This window comes from Chiloscyllium punctatum, chromosome 16, assembly GCF_047496795.1.
Source record: "Chiloscyllium punctatum isolate Juve2018m chromosome 16, sChiPun1.3, whole genome shotgun sequence".
Classification (NCBI taxonomy): Eukaryota; Metazoa; Chordata; class Chondrichthyes; order Orectolobiformes; family Hemiscylliidae; genus Chiloscyllium; species Chiloscyllium punctatum.
Genome location: NC_092754.1, coordinates 2862469 through 2883933, shown reverse-complemented (window position 1 = coordinate 2883933; position 21465 = coordinate 2862469). Strand labels below are relative to the sequence as shown.

Here is a 21465-nt window from a genome sequence, read left to right as displayed (position 1 = left end):
CCATGGGGAATAAAGTGCTTTATTTTCCCCTCCAATTCTATTTTGATTTAGTCCCTATCCTCCCCTACATCTTTTTCACGTAAGCATTGCTTGCTCTGGGCTTTGCTTGGTTCATTGGCCGCACAGGTATCTTTTCTGGTGGTGGAACGTTAATAAAGTTATTTTCACTTGGTGTTTTTCACTGTATCTTGCGCCTGCACACACACAACACGAGTGCTGAGGAATATGAGCACTACTACTTTATGGTAGTAGTTGGGGGGAAACAAAAAAAACTAACCAGAAAAAGAAAGCTAAAAAATAAATATAACCAGGAGATTTAAAATCTCCTTAGTTCAGGCACTGACACCAAGCTGGCTGGCCACAGCCAGTGTACTATGGGGAAAAGTTTTCTTGCCTGGAGACATTACCTTCCTTTGTTTGTTTTTGTTTTGTTTCTTTGTGATGTGTTCAGCTGCATTACTCACTACTGCTGCTACCTGAACCTAGTTAAAAAGAAATGAGGTGATTTAGAAACTCCTCAGTTCAGGGACTGACTCCGAACTGGCTGGCTACAGCCAGTGTACTATGCACATCTAAATAAAGGGTGACTTGGCGAGGGGATACCAGCCTCTGTGCAATTATTTCAAAAAGTAATACCTCCACATCACTAATGTAATCTGAATTTTTGAAGTTCTTTAATTCGTAGCTCAAGTATTAAAAGATAAGCATATGCAACTCTCGTGTGAGGTACTACGTTAACGATCGCTAAAATATGATCCCAGTTATGAGAATACTGGACAATTCATTTGTTAGGATCTGGCTTGATAGGCCAGAATCACTTAAAAAAAATTATGTGGAGAACTGAGGGTAAAAAAATAAATGGCAGAACTCCAGGATTTAATGGAAATACCAAAAGATCCTTTACCTTACAAATATGAGCAAAATAAATATAGTAATGATGACTAATTAGGTACAAAGAGCAAGGCAGATAATGGGCTGAACTTTCCCAGCTGAATGATGTGGACAATGGCAGGAAAGAAAGGAAATAATGGTAAGAATGAAAAAAGTGAAATTCTCAATATTTCAGGCAGTACAGGAGCCAACTGTGGCTATTTGTCTCTGAATCAAGTTTGTTGTTTTGGTTACTATTGGAGGTGGTGGGGGGGGGGGGGGGGGGGGTCGATGGCCTCTCAGTGGAAAGAAACAAAAGCTGCCAGATCTGCGGCACCACAACTGCCTCTGCTGTACAGCAGCAAGGGTGGAGGTGTACGTGAGCAGTAGTGGTAGGGATTCTATAGTTGTGGCTCTATATAGATGGACATTTCTGTAGCTGCAGGATGGTGTGTTGCCTCCCTGGTGCCAGGATCAAGAATGTCTCTGAGCAGACACAGGACGCTCTGAAAGGGGAGGGTGAGCAGCTGCAGGTCATGGTGAATACTGATATTAACGACAAAGGCAGGAAGAGAGATCAGATCCTGCAAAGGGAATTTAGGGAGTTAGATAGAAAGTTGAAAAGCTGGATCTATAGGTTGTATTCTTATTTTATTCCTGAAGTGACGAAGATGATGGATGAGGGCAGAGCAGTGGATGTTGTCTACATGAACTTTATCAAAATATCTGACAAGGCCCCTCATAGTAGACTGGTCCAGAAGATTAAATTACATGGGATCAACGGTGAGTTGGTAGGTTGGATACAAAATTGGTTGGGTCATAGAAGACAGAGGCAAATTGGAGGGGTGTTTTTCTAACTGGAGGTCTGTGACAAGTGGTTTTCTGCAAGGGTCAGGGTTTGGACCTCTGTTGTTTGTAACATATATAAATGATTTGGATGAAAATGTAAGTGATCTGATTAGTAAGCTTGCAGATGACACTGAAATTGATGGAGTTGTGGATCATGACAGAGTTTATTAAAGGCCACAACAGGATACAGGTCAGTTGGAAAGTTGGACGAAGAAATGGCAGATGAAGTTTAATTTGGACAAGTGTGACATGATGGATTTTGGAACCCTTTTGGATTACTACATCCACATCATCCCCTGACAAAGAATTCATTTAAAATTCTTCCCATTTCCTCTGCATCTTCACAGATGGATCATGGATACGGCAGATTGGTGAAATCTTTTTTCCGGGGGAAATGTGTAAAATACTGGAGGCTAGGTTTAATGTGAGAGGGGGAAAAGTTGAAAGGAAATATGCAATGCAGAGTTTTTACACAGAGGGTGGTACGTACCTGGAACACACTGCCAGGGGAGGTGGTAGAAGCAGATATGATAGCAACTTTTAGGAGGTATTTAGACAAAAACATAAACAGTCAGGGAATAGAGCATTATGTACCAGGAGTAGGCAGTTGGGATTGATTTAGAATGGCATCACCATTGGCACAGACATGTGTTCCTGTGCTGTACTGTTTATGGTGTTCCTGCTTTTTTCTCCAAGCATCCATATTGTGCAACACCTCAACACTTCACGGCATGGCCCATGGACAGCAAACACCTGCACCCTTCATTCATGATGGTTGGCATTAGCTTCATCACATTAGTATGGTCCAATGCAGTTCAGCACCTTACTACTGTACTTTGGAGCTGAACTGACATGCTACATTGCAATGGTACTATCATTGCTTAGCACACAAGAACAGGCAGCCAACTCATGATCACAGCTGGGTGCATCTTGCAGCTGTTAACTTGCTGTTTTTAAATTCACTCACCCTCTGCTTACTTGGATGCCCAAAGCATCCCTGCTTTGCCTTGTATCTCCTTTTAGAACAGACAGAAAGCTAGGTAGCTTGAACTGTTTAGGCAAAATGAGGACTGCAGATGCTGGAAACCAGAGTCTAATTAGAGTGGTGCTGGAAAAGCACAGGTCAGGCAGCATCCGAGGAGCAGGAAAATTGACGTTTCGGGCAAAAGCCCTTCATCAGGAATGGAGGCAGGAAGCCTCCAGGGTGGAGAGATAAGTGGGGGTCGGGGCTGGGGAGAAGGTAGCAAAAGGTACAATAGATTAATGGGGTGGGGATGGAGGTGATAGGTCAGAGGAGGGTAGGGGAATGTAGCAAAGAGTACAATAGGTGAATGGGAGTGGGGATGGAGGTGATAAGTCAGAGGGGAGGGTGGAGTGGATAGGTGGGGAGGGAGATTGGCAGGTAGGACAGGCCATGAGGACAGTGCTGAGCTGGAAGTTGGAACTGGGGCAAGGTGGGGGGAGGGGAAATGAGGAAACTGGTGAAGTCCAGCTTGAACTGTTTGCCAGCATGAACAGTCAAGACGATGGGCATTTTGTTGACTGGCACTGTGCTATGTCAATAACACAATCACAGCATTTGGGAGCAACTTACATGGCAAACACAGTGCAAGTGGGACTAGGTCAGATTGGGATGTCTGGCCAGTGAGGACAAGTTGGACCGCAGGGTCTGTTTCTGTGTTGTATAATTCTATTATTATGACTCAATGTGCTTCAACCAAATGGCCATGTCTGAAAGTCTGAGGGGAGTAATTCTTAGTCCAGTTCAGGGCACTATGGTCAGTCAGGGGTCTGGTCCTTTGTCTGTTAGGAAGGTGGTTTTGTGTCTGAACGAACAAGTATTAAGTGCAGAGGGCAGGGCAGGTTTGTAGTTTGGGAGGATGGTGTGGGTTAAGAACCATTGAGAAAGGATGCGACATGAAATAGGGAGATTGGTGGACTATGGGCCTTGCTGGGAGAAATGGCAAAGTTAGAGTGAGTGTGAGGTAGCAGAGAGAAGATCTTAAGAAGATCAGAGAGAAGTATTCACCTTGTGGAGTGCAGAAGGTCATTAAGTTTCTTGTAGCATTGGTTTCATTCCTCCAAATCAAGAACACTGCGCTAACCCAAGTGACTATTTCAGATCAGTCTAGCAGTGTTTGACACACCCCAAGTTCTGGGTTTAAATCTGATGTCTGTAACATGAATGCTATAAGGTCCTGTCAGTGACAAGCATTTCTCTACTGCCCAGAACAAGATAGCTATGGAGGCATGTTGCAGAATTAATGAGGTGAGCACTGTAACATTGTGAGAGAAGAACCATTTGAGATTCCGAGGAAAACTCTCCAAAATTGACAACTAGCTGACCTTTGGGAAAATTCAGCCCACTGAGTCTAAAATACTTTCAGAGTGAAGTCACATGGTCCATGTTTTCAGTGTAATAAGGTAATTGGATTTGAACATTGATGGTTAGAAACATAACCTGCCTGGAACAGCAGTGGATGACTCAACACTTCAAGAGGAGAGTTTTTTATGTGAGAATTCTGAATTATTTTTACTCTCGTGATAAAACAAAATCAGCCAGCCATTCCTAGTCCAGGAAGAAATCTGAGAGTCACCAGTTTGTGTGGAAAGTGACTTCAGTTGCACACCAGCACTTGCGACAATCTGTGAACTGTCCCTTTTCTGAATTTATTCTTACTCGGCAAAGTACTTTAAGTCTGCAGTCTTTTTATATCTTTTCCCAGTCATATGTATATGTGTGTGTGTGTGTGAGTGTGTGAGTGTGTGTGTGTGTGTGTGTGTGTCTGTGTGTGTGCTAATTCTCAAGAATGATAGTTGAATAAATTTGTAGTATAAACAATTTTGTTCATAACCTTTACAAAATTGCTTAAGTTTTGCTTGGAGTAAGCTAATTCTTTCTAATGTAAGGTAGTGGGCTGACTTGTTACTGATACTGAGTGATATATAGTTTGATATATTGATATATCAATATTGATATATTGATATATTGCAATATCATCTCATTTTTAAAATTCAAGCTTTATTGTGACCAGCGGAGGAGTAATACAAGTAAACAAATCATGCTCTAATTCACCTTGAACTGAAACCAACTCTCTTCATTTTTAAGCTTTAATTTATCACACAATAGAGACCTTAATAACATTGCTGAAAACTGTTGTAAATTACTGATCAACAATTATGGAAATAATCTAGAAAATTATAATCCCAAATTTTAACAGGTTAATATTGCACAGAGTGTATTCTGTTACCTGTTAATAATATTCACTTTACAGCTTGATATAAAGCTTTGATTAAGAGTCCAGGTTCTTGTCTGTGCTTGTGATGTTATGAGGGAATATTGATCCCTGCTATCAGTCATTAAAAGAGCTCTGTCTTTTGATGCCAAAAAACTGAGAAAAAAACATTCTTATAAAAACAGCAATTCAAACAAAACAACCTGTTCTATTACCCTGTATGACTGAGATACTGCACCACCATCAGAACCATTATCCTTCAGATTTTTCAGGAGTCCATTCTCAATAAATCAGATTTGGCAGCTCATTAAAATAGTTTGGTGCTACAAATTTATGTTGTGCTGGATGCATGGTGCAACAGGGAAGTTAAAGTTTGGATGCCAGCAACAATGATAGGGCTTGTGTCTGTCATTAAAGGACAGCCAATTTCCTTGTTTTAGGACACAACTACACTTCAATAATTTAGCCTGTGGAATTTAAAATGGCCTGTGCATTTTTATCATGCTTGAGAGTTTCCTGTGGATTCTAATCTTAACATACACTTCTGAGCTGATCAAAGGAATGCTCAAAGAAAGTCAATGGGACCCCTCTTTAAACATGCAGATTAAATTTTAATGACTTCATTGGACCACATAATTAGAGGTCTGTGCAGGACCTCCCCACCAAGTCAGCATGAGGAACCATGGCCAGAGGAGACCATGGACCTGCCATATTTGTCAATAAGTAAAAACAATGACTGCAGATGCTGGAAACCACTAATCCAGATATTTGTCAATAGGCTGTGTTTTATCCTGTATTTTCTTTCACTTATTGATAAATATCATCCCAACAGGACTGAAATTCAATAACTTCTCTCTTACCTCTGGAATATCAACAAATCCATATTCCTGGCTCAGGATTGATTTGTTTGTGAGACTGATAGTAGTCCACACAGACTCATAGATCGAACAATAACCAAAGTCAATCGTTTGATAATCAATCTCTAAGTCCGAACTGGTGACAATTGCGTGAACAATGAAAGGAATTGATCTAGTCTAAAAGAAAGGTAAATCCCATGAGTGCCTTCAAGTAGAATTATTTGCAAGTTTTAAAAATTATATTCTTTCTAAAACAACAAGAGATAGCCAAGAAACTCCAGAGAACAAGAGAAAGTGAGAGTTAGAAAGAGAGAAAAAACATAAATTCAACATTTTCCTTCAGATCTTGATTTGTTGTCTAACCCTCAATCAAACCAAAATATACTGAGGCACTATGGGTCATTAACTACTTATTTATTTTTTATACACAACCATCACCATTCAAAAAAAGCCTCTCCCATTACGCCATAGGAACTGAATTTTTGATTTTCTTATTCAACACACTAGAAATAATGATGCACAATGTAAACTCATTTTGGTTTGGCTATCACTATGAAGGACTATAAAATATAAGTGCTTGTAACAAATGAGTGAACATTCCATTTTTGACATATAACAATAAAGAAGGAAGAGTAGCTCTGATGATGATGAGAGAGGAGTCAGACTATGGCCTTTCTCAGCTACAGAACATGTTAATACTGAGATCTGATAGAATAGTTCAAAACTGAGAAGTGCTTTAATAAGCTAAATAAAGGACAGCTTGCACATTTGGGAAAATCAAAAATTATAAATAATGTATAACATTTTAGATTACCATAAAAATTAGAAGACTTTTATGAAGAATTTTAAAGAGAGAAGTCATGAAAGCAATATTTGTGATAAGTTTTGAAGGGATATGGATGGATAGTTAAAAAGTATGTAAAAGGAAATGGGGAAAGTCATATTGGTCTTTTAGATGGGGCTGAAAGGCCTCCTGGTGCTGAAACATTCAATGATTCTACAATCATTGTGCTGCCATATTGATTTTTATGGCAAGAATAGCTGAGACATAACAGTGAATTTACTGTATGTAAAACATTTGAAAGGCGACAATTATAGTACTGTGGAAAGTTAACCAGAACTGGTTCTAAGTAAGAGTCATATTAGACTTGAAATGTCAACACTTTTCTTTCTCCACAGATACTGCCAGACCTGCTGAGTTTCTCCAGCATTATCTGTCATGATTTGAGATCTCCAGAATCCATGGTACTTTGTATTTATCAAAATATTGTGTGCGGCTTTGGGCTTCACACTATCAGGTGTCTGGCTTAATAGAGAACCACCGTACAAGGTTATTAAGTTACCATATCATATGAGGAAAATACAAAGACACACTTGAAAAAGTGGGGTGTTAACAGGAATGATTTGATAGAGGCTTATTAGATTAAGAACTGACAGAGTAGGTAGAAACTGAATTTACAGTGTACGAGGGATTTGGGACATGGAAACCAAGGGATAAGTTGAGATGTTAGAAATTAAGAACAAGAAAGCAGAAATAAGATGATTACACTGCAACTTGCCAAGGTTCATTTAACAGCCTTTTCCAAACCCGTGACTTCTATCATCTAGAAGGGCAAGGACAACAGACACATGGAACAGAACTACCTTCAAGTTTCACTTCATGTCACAAAGCATCCTAACTTATAACCTTATTGTCAGTCCTTCCAAAAGTCACTAGTTTAAATACTGGAACTACCTCCCTGGTAGCATTGTGGGTGTACCTACATGATATGAACAGCAGAGGTTCAAGAAGACAGTGCAGCATCACTTTCAAAGACAATTATAGGTGGACACCATAAGTTAGCCCTACCGGCCACATTTAAATTACAAAAATTAATAGACAGAAGTGGGTTGAATTGTGGAATTTGCTTTTGAAATTATTGCCTGAAGCAAATATTTGTCTTAATTGCTTGGAGAGTGTCCAGGAGGATTGCATTGCCTACTGTTTATAGAATCCATCTGATTTTGAGTTGATAAGCAATTTTCATTGCGATTTACAAGCAACTTAGGTGGCAAGTTGAAAAGGTACACAGAACAATCTTTAAGAATAAGTTAGACTGGGGATAGAGAAACATCTGAACAGGTTGTGGTATGGGAACAGAAATACAGTGTGTATGCAGGATAAATGGATTGATTGGGTAAAACACTTATTTCTGTATTGTAGTATGTATGTCATTAAGTGGTGAAAGATATGTTTTACTCTGTACCAACTACTGTATTTCCAACACAGATATAGCCATACCATGGAGCATGGAGGGAGGCATCTTTCTGGAGGCTGTTTACTTAACTTCAAAGTCAATCTGAGCCTTAGTATAAGGTAGGAGTCTATTGCTATTACTATTGCTATTGCACCAATTTTGCAACAGTGTGCATGAACTATTAAGTGTTCTGGGAAGTATAACAATTGATTCAAAAAACATTGTTAAAATTAACTATTTCATTGGCGAGAGTAAACATTCAAGTCTCAGGTGGACACTGTTTTGGCACATTACAAAAAATAAATAGCAACCTGATTTGCCACCAATATGTTCATTGGAGCTTCCAGAACTCTCGTTTCCTTGTTGAAATATTTTTTAGCATCTTCTGGTAAAGATTTCCTGAAATAGATGACATAACTTTGAAATTTTCATTGTCATTTGCAGTCTTAAAAACACACAGTAACAAACCTTACAAAAGATTTTCTGTCAGTTTCTAATCTAGAAAAAAATTTCCAAACTTACAATATGCCTCACAAATATATTGTTCTACAGGTTGTTCTGCTATAACACGTATTTCATTAATGTGAATTCACTGTAATGTTATTGACGAATTGGGGACACTATTTCTAAAGTGCGAACATTTAAAATGTGTAATGGCTGTAACACGATTACATCGCCAACACTTTAAATGCTGTTTCTAAAGCTGTTTCTATACTGTGGGGTTGCACAAGAACACAATCATTGCGTTATAGAAGAACTACCTGTACTTTGCTAGTCAGGAATTAATTATTGTAATCTATGCTATCCAACTAATTACATTCTAATTTGACCAATAGAACAAACTGATTGCAATACAGTCAGGAAAATGAGCATTGTCCCAATAAAAAGACCCCTGTCAGTAGATACTGCAATTTTAGTGAATAATGAATTTGTTAGAAATAAGAGCTGATAATATAATGACCAATGACATACTGAGGTGAACGATGTGAAACAGCAGGTGACTCTGTATTTTGATGTGGAGAAGGGTTCAAGCTGTTCTTAATTTCCCAGCATATTAACAAATAGTTCAAAGCTCATGATATTTATTCATTTTGTTTGTTAGTTCTCGTAAATTCAGTCATTTCTACATTTCAAAAATTAAATACAAAGCTGTGCTCAGTGTTGTAGCAGCAGACAGGTGGCAGAGAGAGATAATATGGAGACTTTCACTAAGTCACTCTTTATTTACATGTGAAGATAGCATTAATAAGGGGAAGAGTAGGCAGAGAGCAGGTGAATGCAAAAGAACTGGTGGCCTGAAGTGCCATACTTTAATACAAGGAGTATAGTGGGTAAGGCAGATGAACTTAGGACTTGGATTGGTGACTGGGAGTTTGACGTTATTGCAATTATGAGACTTGGTTGAGGGAAGGGCATGATTGGCAACTAAATGTTCCAGGATATAGATGCTTCAGACAGGAGAGGGAAGGAAGTAAAAGGGGAGGAGGAGTCGCATTGTTGGTCAGGGATGCTATCACGGCTGTGCTAAAGGAAGACACTATGGAGGGCTTGAGTAGTGAGGCATTATGGGTGGAGCTGAGAAATACAAAAGGAGCAGTTACATTGTTGGGGTTGTATTACAGGTTTCCCAACTGTGAGCGTGAGGTAGAAGAACAAATAGGTAAACAGATTATGGAATGATGTAGAGGCAACAGGGTAGTGGTGATGGGAGATTTTAATTTTCCCAACATTGACTGGGATACACACTAGTGTCAGAGGTCTGGATGAGGCAGAACTTGTAAGAAGTGTCCAGGAGAGTTTTCTAGAGCAAAATGTCAATAGTCTGAGGAGGGAAGGGGCCATATTGGTCCTGGTGTTGGGGAATGAGCCAGGCCAGGTGGTAGAAGTTGCGGTGGGGAATTTCTTTGAGAACAGTGACCACAATTCTGTAAGTTCTAGAATACTCAGACAAAGATGAGAGTGGTTCTAAGGGAAGAGTACTAAACTGGGCCAAGGCCAATTAAATCAAAATTAGGCAGGAGCTCGGAAATGTGGATTGGACACAGTTATTTGAAGGGAAGTCCATATTTGATATGTGGGAGGCTTTCAAAGATAGGGCAGGATAGGCATGTCCTGTTGAAAGCAAAGGATAGGAAGGCAAGATTCGTGAACCGTGGATGACAGGAGAAATCGCGCGACTAGCCAAGAGGAAAAGGGAAACGTACATAAGGTCTTGGCATTTAAGAACAGAACGGGCCCTGGAGAAATATCAGAAGAGTAGGACCAGTCTGAAACAAGGAAGCAAATGAGCTAAAAGGGGTCATGAAATAGCTTTAGTCAGCAGAATTAAGGAGAATCCCAAAGCCTTTTATTCTTATATAAGTAGCAAGCAGGTTAACTAGAGAAAGGATTGGTTCACTAAAGAATAAGGAAGGAAGGTTGTGTGTCGAACCTGGGAGAACGGTTGAGATTTTGAATGGTTACTTTGCATCAGTGTTCACTGGAGAGGGGGACCTGATAATATTGAGATCAGAGATAGAAGTTTGATTAGTCTGGATCATGTTGGCACAAGTAGGGAAGATGTGTTGGGTAGGCTAGAGGTTATTAAGTTGGACAAGTCCCCAGGATCAGATGGGATCTATCTGAGGTTGCTGAGGAAAGTGAGAGAGGAAATAGGTGGGGCCCTGAAGATATCTTTGAAGCATCCTTAAACACAGGTGAGACGCCGGAGGACTGGAGGGTTGCTCATGTTGTCCCCCTGTACAAGAAAGGTAGTAGGAATATTCTGGTTAACTACAGACTAGTGAGCCTGATGTCAGTGGTGGGAAAGATGTTGGAGAAGGTACTGAGGGATAAAATTTATTTATATTTAGAAAAGAATGGGCTTATCGGTGATAGGCAAAATCGTTTTGTGTGGGGGAGATCGTGCCTCACCAACTTAATAGAGTTCTTTGAGGAAGTGACCAAGTTGGTAGATGAAGGAAGGGCTGTTGATATCATATATATGGACTTTAGTAAGGCGTTTGATAAGTTCCCCATGGTAAACTAATAGAGAAAGTGAAGTCATATGGTGTGCAGGGTGTTCTAGCTAGGTGGATAAAGAACTGGTTGAGCAACAGGAGACAGAGAGTAGTAGTTGAAGGGAGTTTCTCGAAATGGAGAAAGGTGACCAGTGGTGTTCCACAGGGATCAGTGCTGGGACCACTGTTGTTTGTAATATACATAAATGATCTGGAAGAGGGGACCGTTGGTATGATTAGCAAGTTTGCAGATGACACAAAGATTGGTGGAATAGCAGAAAGTGTAGAGGACTGTCAAAGAATGCAAGAGAATACAGATAGACTGGAGAGAGATGGGCAGAGAAGTAGCAGATGGTGTTCAATCCAGACAATTGTGAGGTAATGCATTTTGGGAAGTCTAATTCTAGAGCAAATTATACAGTAAACAGAAGAGCCTTGGGAAAAGTTGATGAGCAGAGAGATCTGGGAGTTCAGGTCCATTATATCCTGAAGGTTGCTGCACAGATAGATAGAATGGTCAAGAAGGCATATGGTATGCTTGCCTTCATTGGACAGGATATTGAGTATAAGAGCTGGCGGGTCATGTTAAAATTCTACATGACGTTGGTTAGGCCACATTTAGAATACTGTGTACAGTTCTGGTTGCCACATTACCAAAAGGATGTGGACGCTTTGGATAGGGTGCAGAGAAGGCTTACGAGGATGTTGCCTGTTATGGAAGGTGCTAGTTATGAACTTAGGTTGAGTAGGTTAGGTTTGTTTTCATTAGAAAAAAGGAGATTGAGGGGGGACCTGATTGAGGTCTACAAAATCATGAATGGTATGGACAGGGGGTGGATAGAGATAAGCTTTCTCCCAGGGTGAAGGATTCAATAACGAGAGGTCACACTTTTAAGATGAGAGGTGAAAAGTTTAAGGGGGATACACACGGCAAGTACTTTACACTGAGGGTGGCAGTTACCTGGAACGTGTTGCCAGCAGAGGTAGTAGAGACAGACACGGTAGATTCACTTACGATGCATCTGGACAGATGCATGAGTAGGTGGGGAGCAGAGGGATACAGATGCTTAGGAATTGGGCGACAGGTTTAGACAGTAGATTTGGATCGTCTCAGGCTTGGAGGGCCAAAGGGCCTGTTCCTGGGCTATATATTTTCTTTCTTCTTTGTTCTCTGTACATGGACTCTGACCAGCAAGCTCAGAGCCACTCCCTTGAATGATGAGAATCTCTGAGACTCCTGTTTATATCTATCAGCCAGGGTTCCCTGTTTGGCCCAGGTTAACAGCCCCAGTCAGGAACCTCATAGTCAATGAGGGTCACTTGACCCTCATTCCAATCACTACATTTCCACAACCCCCAAATCCATGGATAAAGGCCTGTTCTTTTCCTTGTATCTCCTCCAAGAATGTTTTCACACCAGGTGTGGTTCCTCTGAATCCAGCTCTGACTCAGACATGGGCGGTGTGTACCAGACCGTAGCCTGTCTCTTGCACCTGGGGCAGCCTGGAAGAAATTCATCCTCTTGTCTTGTGAACAAAAGCTAGACTATTTGAGACTCTACTCATTGTGAGTATAAAAAATGAATGGTTGAATGGTGATCTCATTGAAACATGTAGAATTCTTAAGGGGCAAGATAGGGTAGAAGCTGAGATGATGTTTCCCTTCATGGGAAAGTCTACAATCAGGTAGGCTAGTCCCAGAATAAAGGGGCACCAGTTTAAGACAGAGGTGAGGAGGAATTTCTTCTCTCAGTGGGCCGGGAGTCTTTGGAAATCCTTGCCACAGAGAGCTGTGAGGCAGAGCCCTTGTGAATATTTAAGGCTGAGGTGGATACATTCTTGATCAGTAGGGGGATCAAGAGTTATGTCAAAAATGCAAGAAAGTGGATCAGCCTACTCCTTTCTTATTTATTATGGTCTTATAAAGAACTGAGATAGAAACCAATTAAACAAATTAATGAATTGTGAAGACTAGTCTATTACCATGAAGCATTTTGTTAACATGCACATACAGAATAAGAAAACAATTTCATTGTACCCCAGCAATTTAAGATGTATTCACATACTTCTGCTTAAAGTAGTTTCCATTTTCAGAACAGATGCGATGGAGATGGATGAGCTGGGAGAATGGAATAGAATCTTTTCAGGAAGTACAGGTGTGAGGATGTATTCTCAAGGTAACTGTGGGAGTCAGTTTCTTGGTCATGGATTTTGGTGGCCAGGCTGTCCCCAGTAATGGAAACAGAGATGTTAAGGGAGGGTATCATAGAATCCCTACAGTGTGGAAGCAGGCCAATCCACCTGGCCTACAAACCTTTGGACTGTGGGAGGAAACTGGAGAGGCAAGAGGAAACCCACATAGACACGGGGAAAATGTGAAAACTCCAGAAAGACAGTCACCTGAGGCTGGAATCATAACCAGGTCCCTGGCACTGTGAAGCAGCAGTGCTAACCACTGAACCACTGTCTCACTCAGGGAGGGAGGAGTCAGAGATGGGCTAAGTGAAGGTGAGAGAGGGGTTGAAATTGGAAGCAAAATTGACAAACTTCTCAAATTTGAACAAGAGAAGGAAGCAGCACTGATGATATAATTGATATAACAGAGAAAAAATTGTGGAGGGCTGGAATAGGACTGGAATAAAGAACGTTTCACATACCCACAAAGAGATAGACATGCAGGTAACCGTGGACACCCTTCTGACCAGAGGAAAGTGAGAGGAGTTAAAAGAGAAGTTGTTCAGAGTGAACATGACCTTGGTTAGGTGGAGGAGGGTGGTGATGAATGGGGGTGGTCCAGGCTTTTGTTTCAAGAAGAAGCAAAGAGCCCTGAGGCCATCCTGACAAGGCACGGACATGTAAAGGGATTGCACATCCATGGTAAAGGGGAGATGGCTGGTGTCCGCAAACAACATCTTCCTATTGAAGGGCAACCAGACTGTACACAGTATTCCAAAAATGGTCTCATCAATGTTCTGTACAGCCGTAACGTGACATTCCAAGTCTCACGGCCAAAGTTATGACCAATGAAGGCAAGAGTGTCAACCCCTTCTTCCATCATTCTGTCTACCTCTGACTTCACTTTCAAGGAGCCATGAGGACACTGCATATTACTGAAAATACAGTGTTTAAGTTACATGATCATGTCATCTATGACTGTAATAGAGTATGACTTGTGTACTGTCACATTTTATTTCACTTAACCTTTTGTCACTATATTTTATGCCAACCATTGTATCCTCCAGTCCTCATAGTTTCTGTGTTCCCCACACCTTCCAGCACTGGGAACACAACAATCTACCTGCAAATCATTTCTGGAACTTTACTTTTCTTCAGTCCATCTTTAACTTCTTTAAAAACCCATATTCATGGCCAGGTCTTTAGGCTCAGCACTGTGATTCAGTTCCACTTCTGTATTTGTTTATATTTCTTGTTTCCTATCTTCAAAAATTTATATGAATACAAGTTGTCCATCTGCTACTTTATTGCTAGCATTGAGGCTGCAAATCTCTGGGTACAGTTATTTATAAATCTCTCATTTGCTGGTTTTGTGGTCATCAATGTTTTAACGATGCACTTACCTGGGTAGAAATTTGAGTTGAAAGCTAAAGTTGGAATGCGCTTGGATATAACCAGTTTTTGGCAGAAGTTCCAAATGATTTCTCAACTCTGAGCACACTTCAAATTTTAGCTGGAGAGCTGTGCTTGCCCTGTTGAAATAAAGCATAAATCAGATAGAACTATAATTGGTAAAATAAATGCAATGATGTATTGGTATATACATGATAAATCAGCTGAGAAACACTTGGTTCTGAGCCACATGTGTTTTCGATCACAGAAATGACAGCAAAGAAATAGGTAGATGCAGAGAGACAAAGGAGAAATACTATCTGCTAAGTCAGTTTATATTCTTGCTCCTTCAAGAGCCATTTGCTTTCATTTGTTCATGGGCTGGCCAGGCCAGCATATATTATCTCTCCCTAATTGCCTATAGTCAGTCAAGAGTTAACCACACTGCTGAGGGTCTGGGGTAACAAGTAGGCCAGACTGCGTAAGGCTGGCAGACATCCTTTCCGAAAGGACATTAATGAATTTATGATAATTAATAGCGCTTACATGATTGCCATTAGGCTAGCTTTTAATTCAGATTTTCTTTTCGAAACAATCACGGGTGGGTAGCATCTGGGTTCAGAATTCGGCTGATTGAGGTATACACAGCAGTGAAGAGATGGTAAGACTTTTTTCTCCTGTTGTCACAGGGTAGGGTTGTGAGGGCAGAGGAGGTTGGTGGGGTGGGGAGTCACATGCAAGAACAGGCAAATCCCTTGATCATTATTTGGGCCTCTGATTGCTGCCAAGGCAAATTGTGGTCTTTAGCTGGCTCTTAATTAACCGCTTAATGTCCTTAATGGCTGGTGAATTGAGAAAATTGTCCATGGATTCTCTCACCCAGCTTTTACTTGGCATGAAGTTGATGAGTTTTTATTCAGATTATTACGGAAAATAGGAACTCATGGTGTAGAAACCTAATGTATTAGCAACAGGTTGAGGAATAATTAGCTAATGGAACTCAGAGTAGGCATAAGTGGGTGAAATCTTGGGTTAGCAAGTTGAGTTGTGAGTCTAGGCATCAGTGTTGGAACCTCAATTATTTACAAATTATATCAATGGTTTGGATGAAGAGAACAAAGGTATAATGGCTATATTGGCTGATAATACAAAGATAGGCAGTATCGTAAGTTGTGGAGAGGAATTAAGGGATATAAATTGGTTAAGGTCAGAAATCAGACAACACCAGGTTATAATCAACGAGGTAAAAACAATAACTGCAGATGCTGGAAACCAAATTCTGGATTAGTGGTGCTGGAAGAGCACAGCAGTTCAGGCAGCATCCAACGAGCATTCCTGATGAAGGGTTTTTGCCCGAAACGTCGATTTCGCTGCTCGTTGGATGCTGCCTGAACTGCTGTGCTCTTCCAGCACCACTAATCCAGAACACCAGGTTATAGTCCAACAGATCAATGGGCAGAGAGATCAAAAGATTATACAAATGGTGTGAGAGGAGTTTCGACAGGCCAAATAATAGGTGTCTGTAGGTGATCAAAAGTGTCTGATGGTGTGAGTAAAGTGTCAACAGCTGAATGACAAACTAAGAGATTACCTATAATCCAATTAAATGAGGCAGAAAGATAATTACAAAAAATTAAAAATAAGGTGGTGTAGCCTCAACCATGGCCTTGGGTTCATGCCACGTTCCACGTAAACCCACTACACTGTTCTATATCTGTAAAATCTTCCTAACTGTCCTGCTTTGACACCATCACCTTAATAAATTGTTATGATCGGTCTACCTTAATTAGCTTGTATAGTTTTGGATTACTTATTACTTTGGTTAGACCCTTGGCATGCAACTCTTATACCGATAATGTAATTCCAGTCATTTGGTTTGTCTCCAGCACCACCTTATTTTTAATTTTTGTAATTATCTCCCTGCCTCATTTAATCAGATTACAGGTCATCCCTTCACATGTTATTCAGCTGTTGACACCTTATTCACCCCGTCTGACACTCTCACACCATTTGTATGATCTTTTGATCTCTCTCCCATTGATCTCTCTGCCTATAAATTCTGTACCTGTGTACTTCTCTGTCACTTCATCTGACAAAGTGACAACAATCAAAAAGCTTGTGATTTCAAATCAACCTGTTGGAATATAACCTGGTGTTGTCTGACTTCTGACCTTGTCCACACGAGTCTAGCAGTGGCATCTCCATAGTATAAATTGGTTAAATGAGTGGACAAAACTTTGGCAAATGTATTACAATGAGAAAAGTGTGAACTTGTCAACTTTGGCAGGAAGAATGTAAAACAGTATTTACTGCAATGGCAAATTCACAGAATTCTGAGGTACAGAGAGTGATGCAGGCTGAGTCATTAACTATTTTTAAGGCAAAAGCAGATAAATTCTTGACTAACAAGGAAGCCAGAGATTATCGGGAACTGGGTGACAATACAGAGTTCAGGTATGATTGGATCAACTAAGATCTTATTGAATGGCAGAGCTGGCTCAAGAGGCCGGATGACATACTCTCTTGCTCCTAACCCGTAAGCTTGTGTGCTTTCTTCAAGATGAAACACACAAAGGGACACACATAAACTAGAAGTTGCATAAATATTAGAATTGTCACTTGCTTTACAGACAACCTGAGGCAATCTTAGCTTTGATTCTATAAATTTTCAATAGAGGTAACTGTTTACATTAGGTTATAAAAATCCTAAGATGGATAATGGTAATTTTCTAAGGGTCTTAATGACTACAAGTTAAAGAGAAACATAAATTGAGAGAAAGTGAATGATCTAGTCAGTCTCCCAAGGCCTATTTAAGAAAGAACCTGCTGTACTCTCTTACTGTGCTAATCTTCTCTGTATCGTTCCAGTTTTAGTATTTGTGGTACAGTACTGTACACTCTTACTGTAATGGAAAGAGTTATGACTGCTTATTCCAGATGTTTCACATTAGATGAAACATGCATGATTTAATAGATGCTTGAGGCATTGTGAATATTTTTGCAGCATTAATGGATTTATATACAATGATTCATAAGTTTTATATTTGTTTCTTGAAAGAAATATGGAAGAAAAATATAAATGAGCATCAGTGGTGAATCTAGAGGAAATAAAACCAATGAGCGAGTACAGGAGATTGAAGACTGACAACTGAGGAGCTGCAAAAATAAGGTTGAGCATGCAGGCTAGATTAGAATGTTGTGAAGTACTTTGTTTTACCAAACTCTCTGCCTCTTGTTTAAGCATCAAAAATTCTGAGCATTTTATGACATCATTCAAATGAAGATAACACATCATACATTATACTTGCTGTAATCCGTGTAAGACTGGATGTAAGTGATAACAGCGTAGCTTTCGCTTTCAGGATGTTGGAGAGCATTTGAGATTTTAGAGACATATTTCTAAAAGATGATCAGTCAATCACAGAAGTTGGCAGTTTTGTCTTGGTGTCTGACCCTAATGTTGTATCATAGGCAGGGAAGAACTGAGAGGCATCACTTTGCATTGCTGGCTGGCATGTCAGTTTGCTGGCACAATCCCATCCCCAAGGTGATTTTAGCATCCCTCCTGAAAGCTGTGTGTAGGCAATTAAGATGACATGGGGGCGCATTAAGGTCACATCAACTGGAATTTTCTATTCAGCAGCAAGCTACACATAGCAACTGAAGTATAATCAGTTAGGCCCACTGGTCTCCCAGCTGAAAGTGGACTACCATCTTCGTAGGGTCCTCTCACCTTGCACTCACTGGGCCACAGCTGTGGCCACTGTCCTTCCAGTAAAGGGGTTGCGTAGTGTCTCCACTTTGAGGCACTCCTCCCTCTTTCTGTTTCTCTGCAGCTCCTAATCCAGATGGTGGAATCATTGTGGTGTCTGCTGGAGAGTCCTTCATTGGTCCTCCTGCCTCAGGAGCCCACCTGCCACTTTTAAATTGCTAGTGAGTCCTCTGGCCACTTACTGAGCAATGATTAAAAAATAATGTTAGCTGATTGGTTCCAATGAGTGCAGGTTGGGTCCTGCAATGGCCTGATGTCAGCATTCTGATATAAAAAAGAAAATGCTGCCTTATATTTACATCCCCACCAAAAAGGGGTTTACCACTGACACTTGATGTTCTTAGCGGGTTTGAGAAGATTTGTAGCTCAGGTTGAGGTTTTGGATGCAGGTTTGCTCGCTGAGCTGGAAGGTTCATTTCCAGATGTTTCGTTACCCTACTAGGTAGCATATTCAGGGGGCCTCAGGCAAAGCAATGCTGAAAATTCCTGCTTTCTATTTATATGCTTAAGTTTCATTGGGTTGGTGATGTCATTTCTTGTGATGATGTTATTTCCTGTGGGGAACTTCAAACGAGCGTCTACAGAAAAACAACACATACAGACCAAATATTGAACTACAGGAGCAATCATCCCAACACCTACAAACGAAGCTGCATCAGAACATTATTTCAATGAGCCACCACACACTGCAGCACAGAGGAACTACGTAGAGCAGAGGAAAATCACCTATACAGTGTATTCAAAAAGAATGGGTACCCAATGAACACAGTCCGCCGATTTCTCAGCAACAAACCCAAACAAGCAGACGAAACACTGACATCTCGGAAATGATTGCCAGACTACTCAGACCCCTTGGCATCATGGTAGCCCACAAACCCACCAACACACTAAAACAGCAGCTTATGAACTTGAAAGACCTATACAGCCAACAAGCAAAACTAATGCCATTTACAAAATACTGTGCAAGGACAGTAACAAACACTGCATTGGACAAACAGGCAGAAAACTAGCTACCAGGATACATGAACACCAACTAGCCACAAAAAGACATGACCCTCTCTCAGTAATATCCTCACATACTGATGAGGAAGGATACCACTTCGACTGGGACAATACATCCATTCTAGGATAAGCCAAACAAAGACATGTACCTGAATTCCTAGAAGCATGGCATTCCAACCAGAACTCTATCAACAAGCACATCGAGTTAGACCCCATCTACTACCCCCTGAGAAATGGAACAGGAAGTGACTTCACCACAGGAAATAATATCACCACAGGAAATTACATCACCAACCCAAAGAAACCCAAACATATAAATAGAAAGCAGGAATTTTCAGGATTGCTTTGCCTGAGGCCCACTGAAGATGTTACCTCGTAGGGTTACGAAACACCTGGAAATGAACCTTCCAGTTCAGTGAGCAAACCTACATCCAAAGCTCGATGTTCTCATCTGCCTGGACCCATTCCTGAAAATCTTCGACCAGAATTTCTAAGCACGAATTTTGTTACTGGCAGTGAGCTTTTCTTGCTATTCCTGCACATTTCATGAAAGGGGAAAATGTCATTTTCTGAAATATTTACTGAAGTGGCAATAACAATATGTAATGAACCTGGTTTATAATATGTCTACTTTTAATTATGTTGAAAAATCACAAAGGCATTGTCATTGTACACTTGTTTGGAAGTTGGATTAATGTAAAAATTAAAAAGCCTCTAATTAAATTTTTTGGTGAGAACCCACATGCGATAACCTTTACAGGGTCCATGCGGAATTGCCATATCTACCTATTTATACTCAACCTGCAAAAGAAAAGCTTTAGTATGACAATGTAAACTTCACAACTTTAATAACTTCATGCATTGAAAGAATCAGCAATAACTTTCTGGAATAAACTGTTTTGTGAGATGATGGGGGTGGCACAGTGGCTCAGGTGGTTAGTACTGCTGCCTCACAGCACCAGGTTCGATTACAGCCTCGGGTGACTGTGTGGAGTTTGCATATTCTCCCCATGTCTGTGTGGGTTTCCTCTGGGTGCTCTGGTTTCCTCCCACAGTCCAAAGATGTGTGGATCAGGTGGATTATCTGTGCTAAATTGCCCATAGTTTTAGGTGCATTAGTCAGAGGGAAATGGGTCTGGGTGGGTTACTCTTCGGAGGGTCGGTATGGACTGGTTGGGCCAAAGGGCCTGTTTCCACATTGTAGGGAATCTAATCATGACAGGATCAAGGAAAAATTGTTGTAAAGGAATTAAAAGCAATATGCAAATTAACCATCTCTGAGAAGGAACAACATAAACATGCTGTTTCCTGAGAGAGAGAAGGTAGCAACTGCTTGTTAACCTGCTACCCCATGACCAAAGGGCAATTGCTTCTGTAGGCAGGTTAATGTTCAGAAGTAAAGGGGTTAATTGCAGGAAAAGTTGTGTTTTTAGCAGATGGCCATCCCTGAATATAACAAGGAACAGGAGAGTACTACTGATAAGAAAGTAAGCTACAGTCTTGAGGTCTCCAGAGATGCTAATCAATATTTGGGATGAAAGAATCTATTGAATCATTAAAAATATCATGCTGCAAACTTGGAAGAGAGAAAACAGTACAAGAATCCAACATCAGAACAAATCAGTGGCAGAACTTTGAAAAACAACACTACATAGGGATCAAACCCTGGGCACTTCCAGAAATAGACACTGTGAGCTGAATCATGGCCAAGGTCCATCATTAATTGGGTAACAGCCAAGTTGGGTTGTAATACCTGCAATAAATTTTAAGTGATTGTTTCAATACTTGATTGTCTGCGAGATTTCTTAATAAGTCGTGGAATACATAGATAAGTTTCCTTTTCATAATGGGGGGTGTTTATGTTACTAATGAATTTTGTAATTGGAAATGATAAATTTGTGTTTCACTAGCTTATAAACCGTAATAATAGTATACTAATTATGCTGAAAAATAAGTCACTGAATATGGAACTTATCCCATAGTTGACTGTAATTGAATAAATAGGTTGTGCATTGGTACAAAAGAATTAGGAATCAGATCCATGGGCTCCCTTGTGATGTATTGGTGGTGTCTACAT

General features: G+C 40.4%; 1 protein-coding gene across 3 annotated transcripts in view; it reads right to left on the bottom strand.

The window, feature by feature from the left end:
• The window catches only part of cfap74 (cilia and flagella associated protein 74), a 203653-nt gene that overhangs the window by 59077 nt on the left and 123111 nt on the right, over window positions 1-21465 (bottom strand). For 2 of the 3 annotated variants that reach the window (XM_072585989.1, XM_072585990.1), the window contains exons 22-24: window positions 14626-14754; window positions 8361-8448; window positions 5816-5989 (exon numbers count right to left, since the gene is read on the bottom strand). In XM_072585989.1, coding sequence (XP_072442090.1) covers window positions 5816-5989; window positions 8361-8448; window positions 14626-14754 — 391 coding nt within the window. The remainder of the gene's footprint in view (window positions 1-5815; window positions 5990-8360; window positions 8449-14625; window positions 14755-21465) is intronic. The other variant, XM_072585991.1, reaches the window with a different exon arrangement.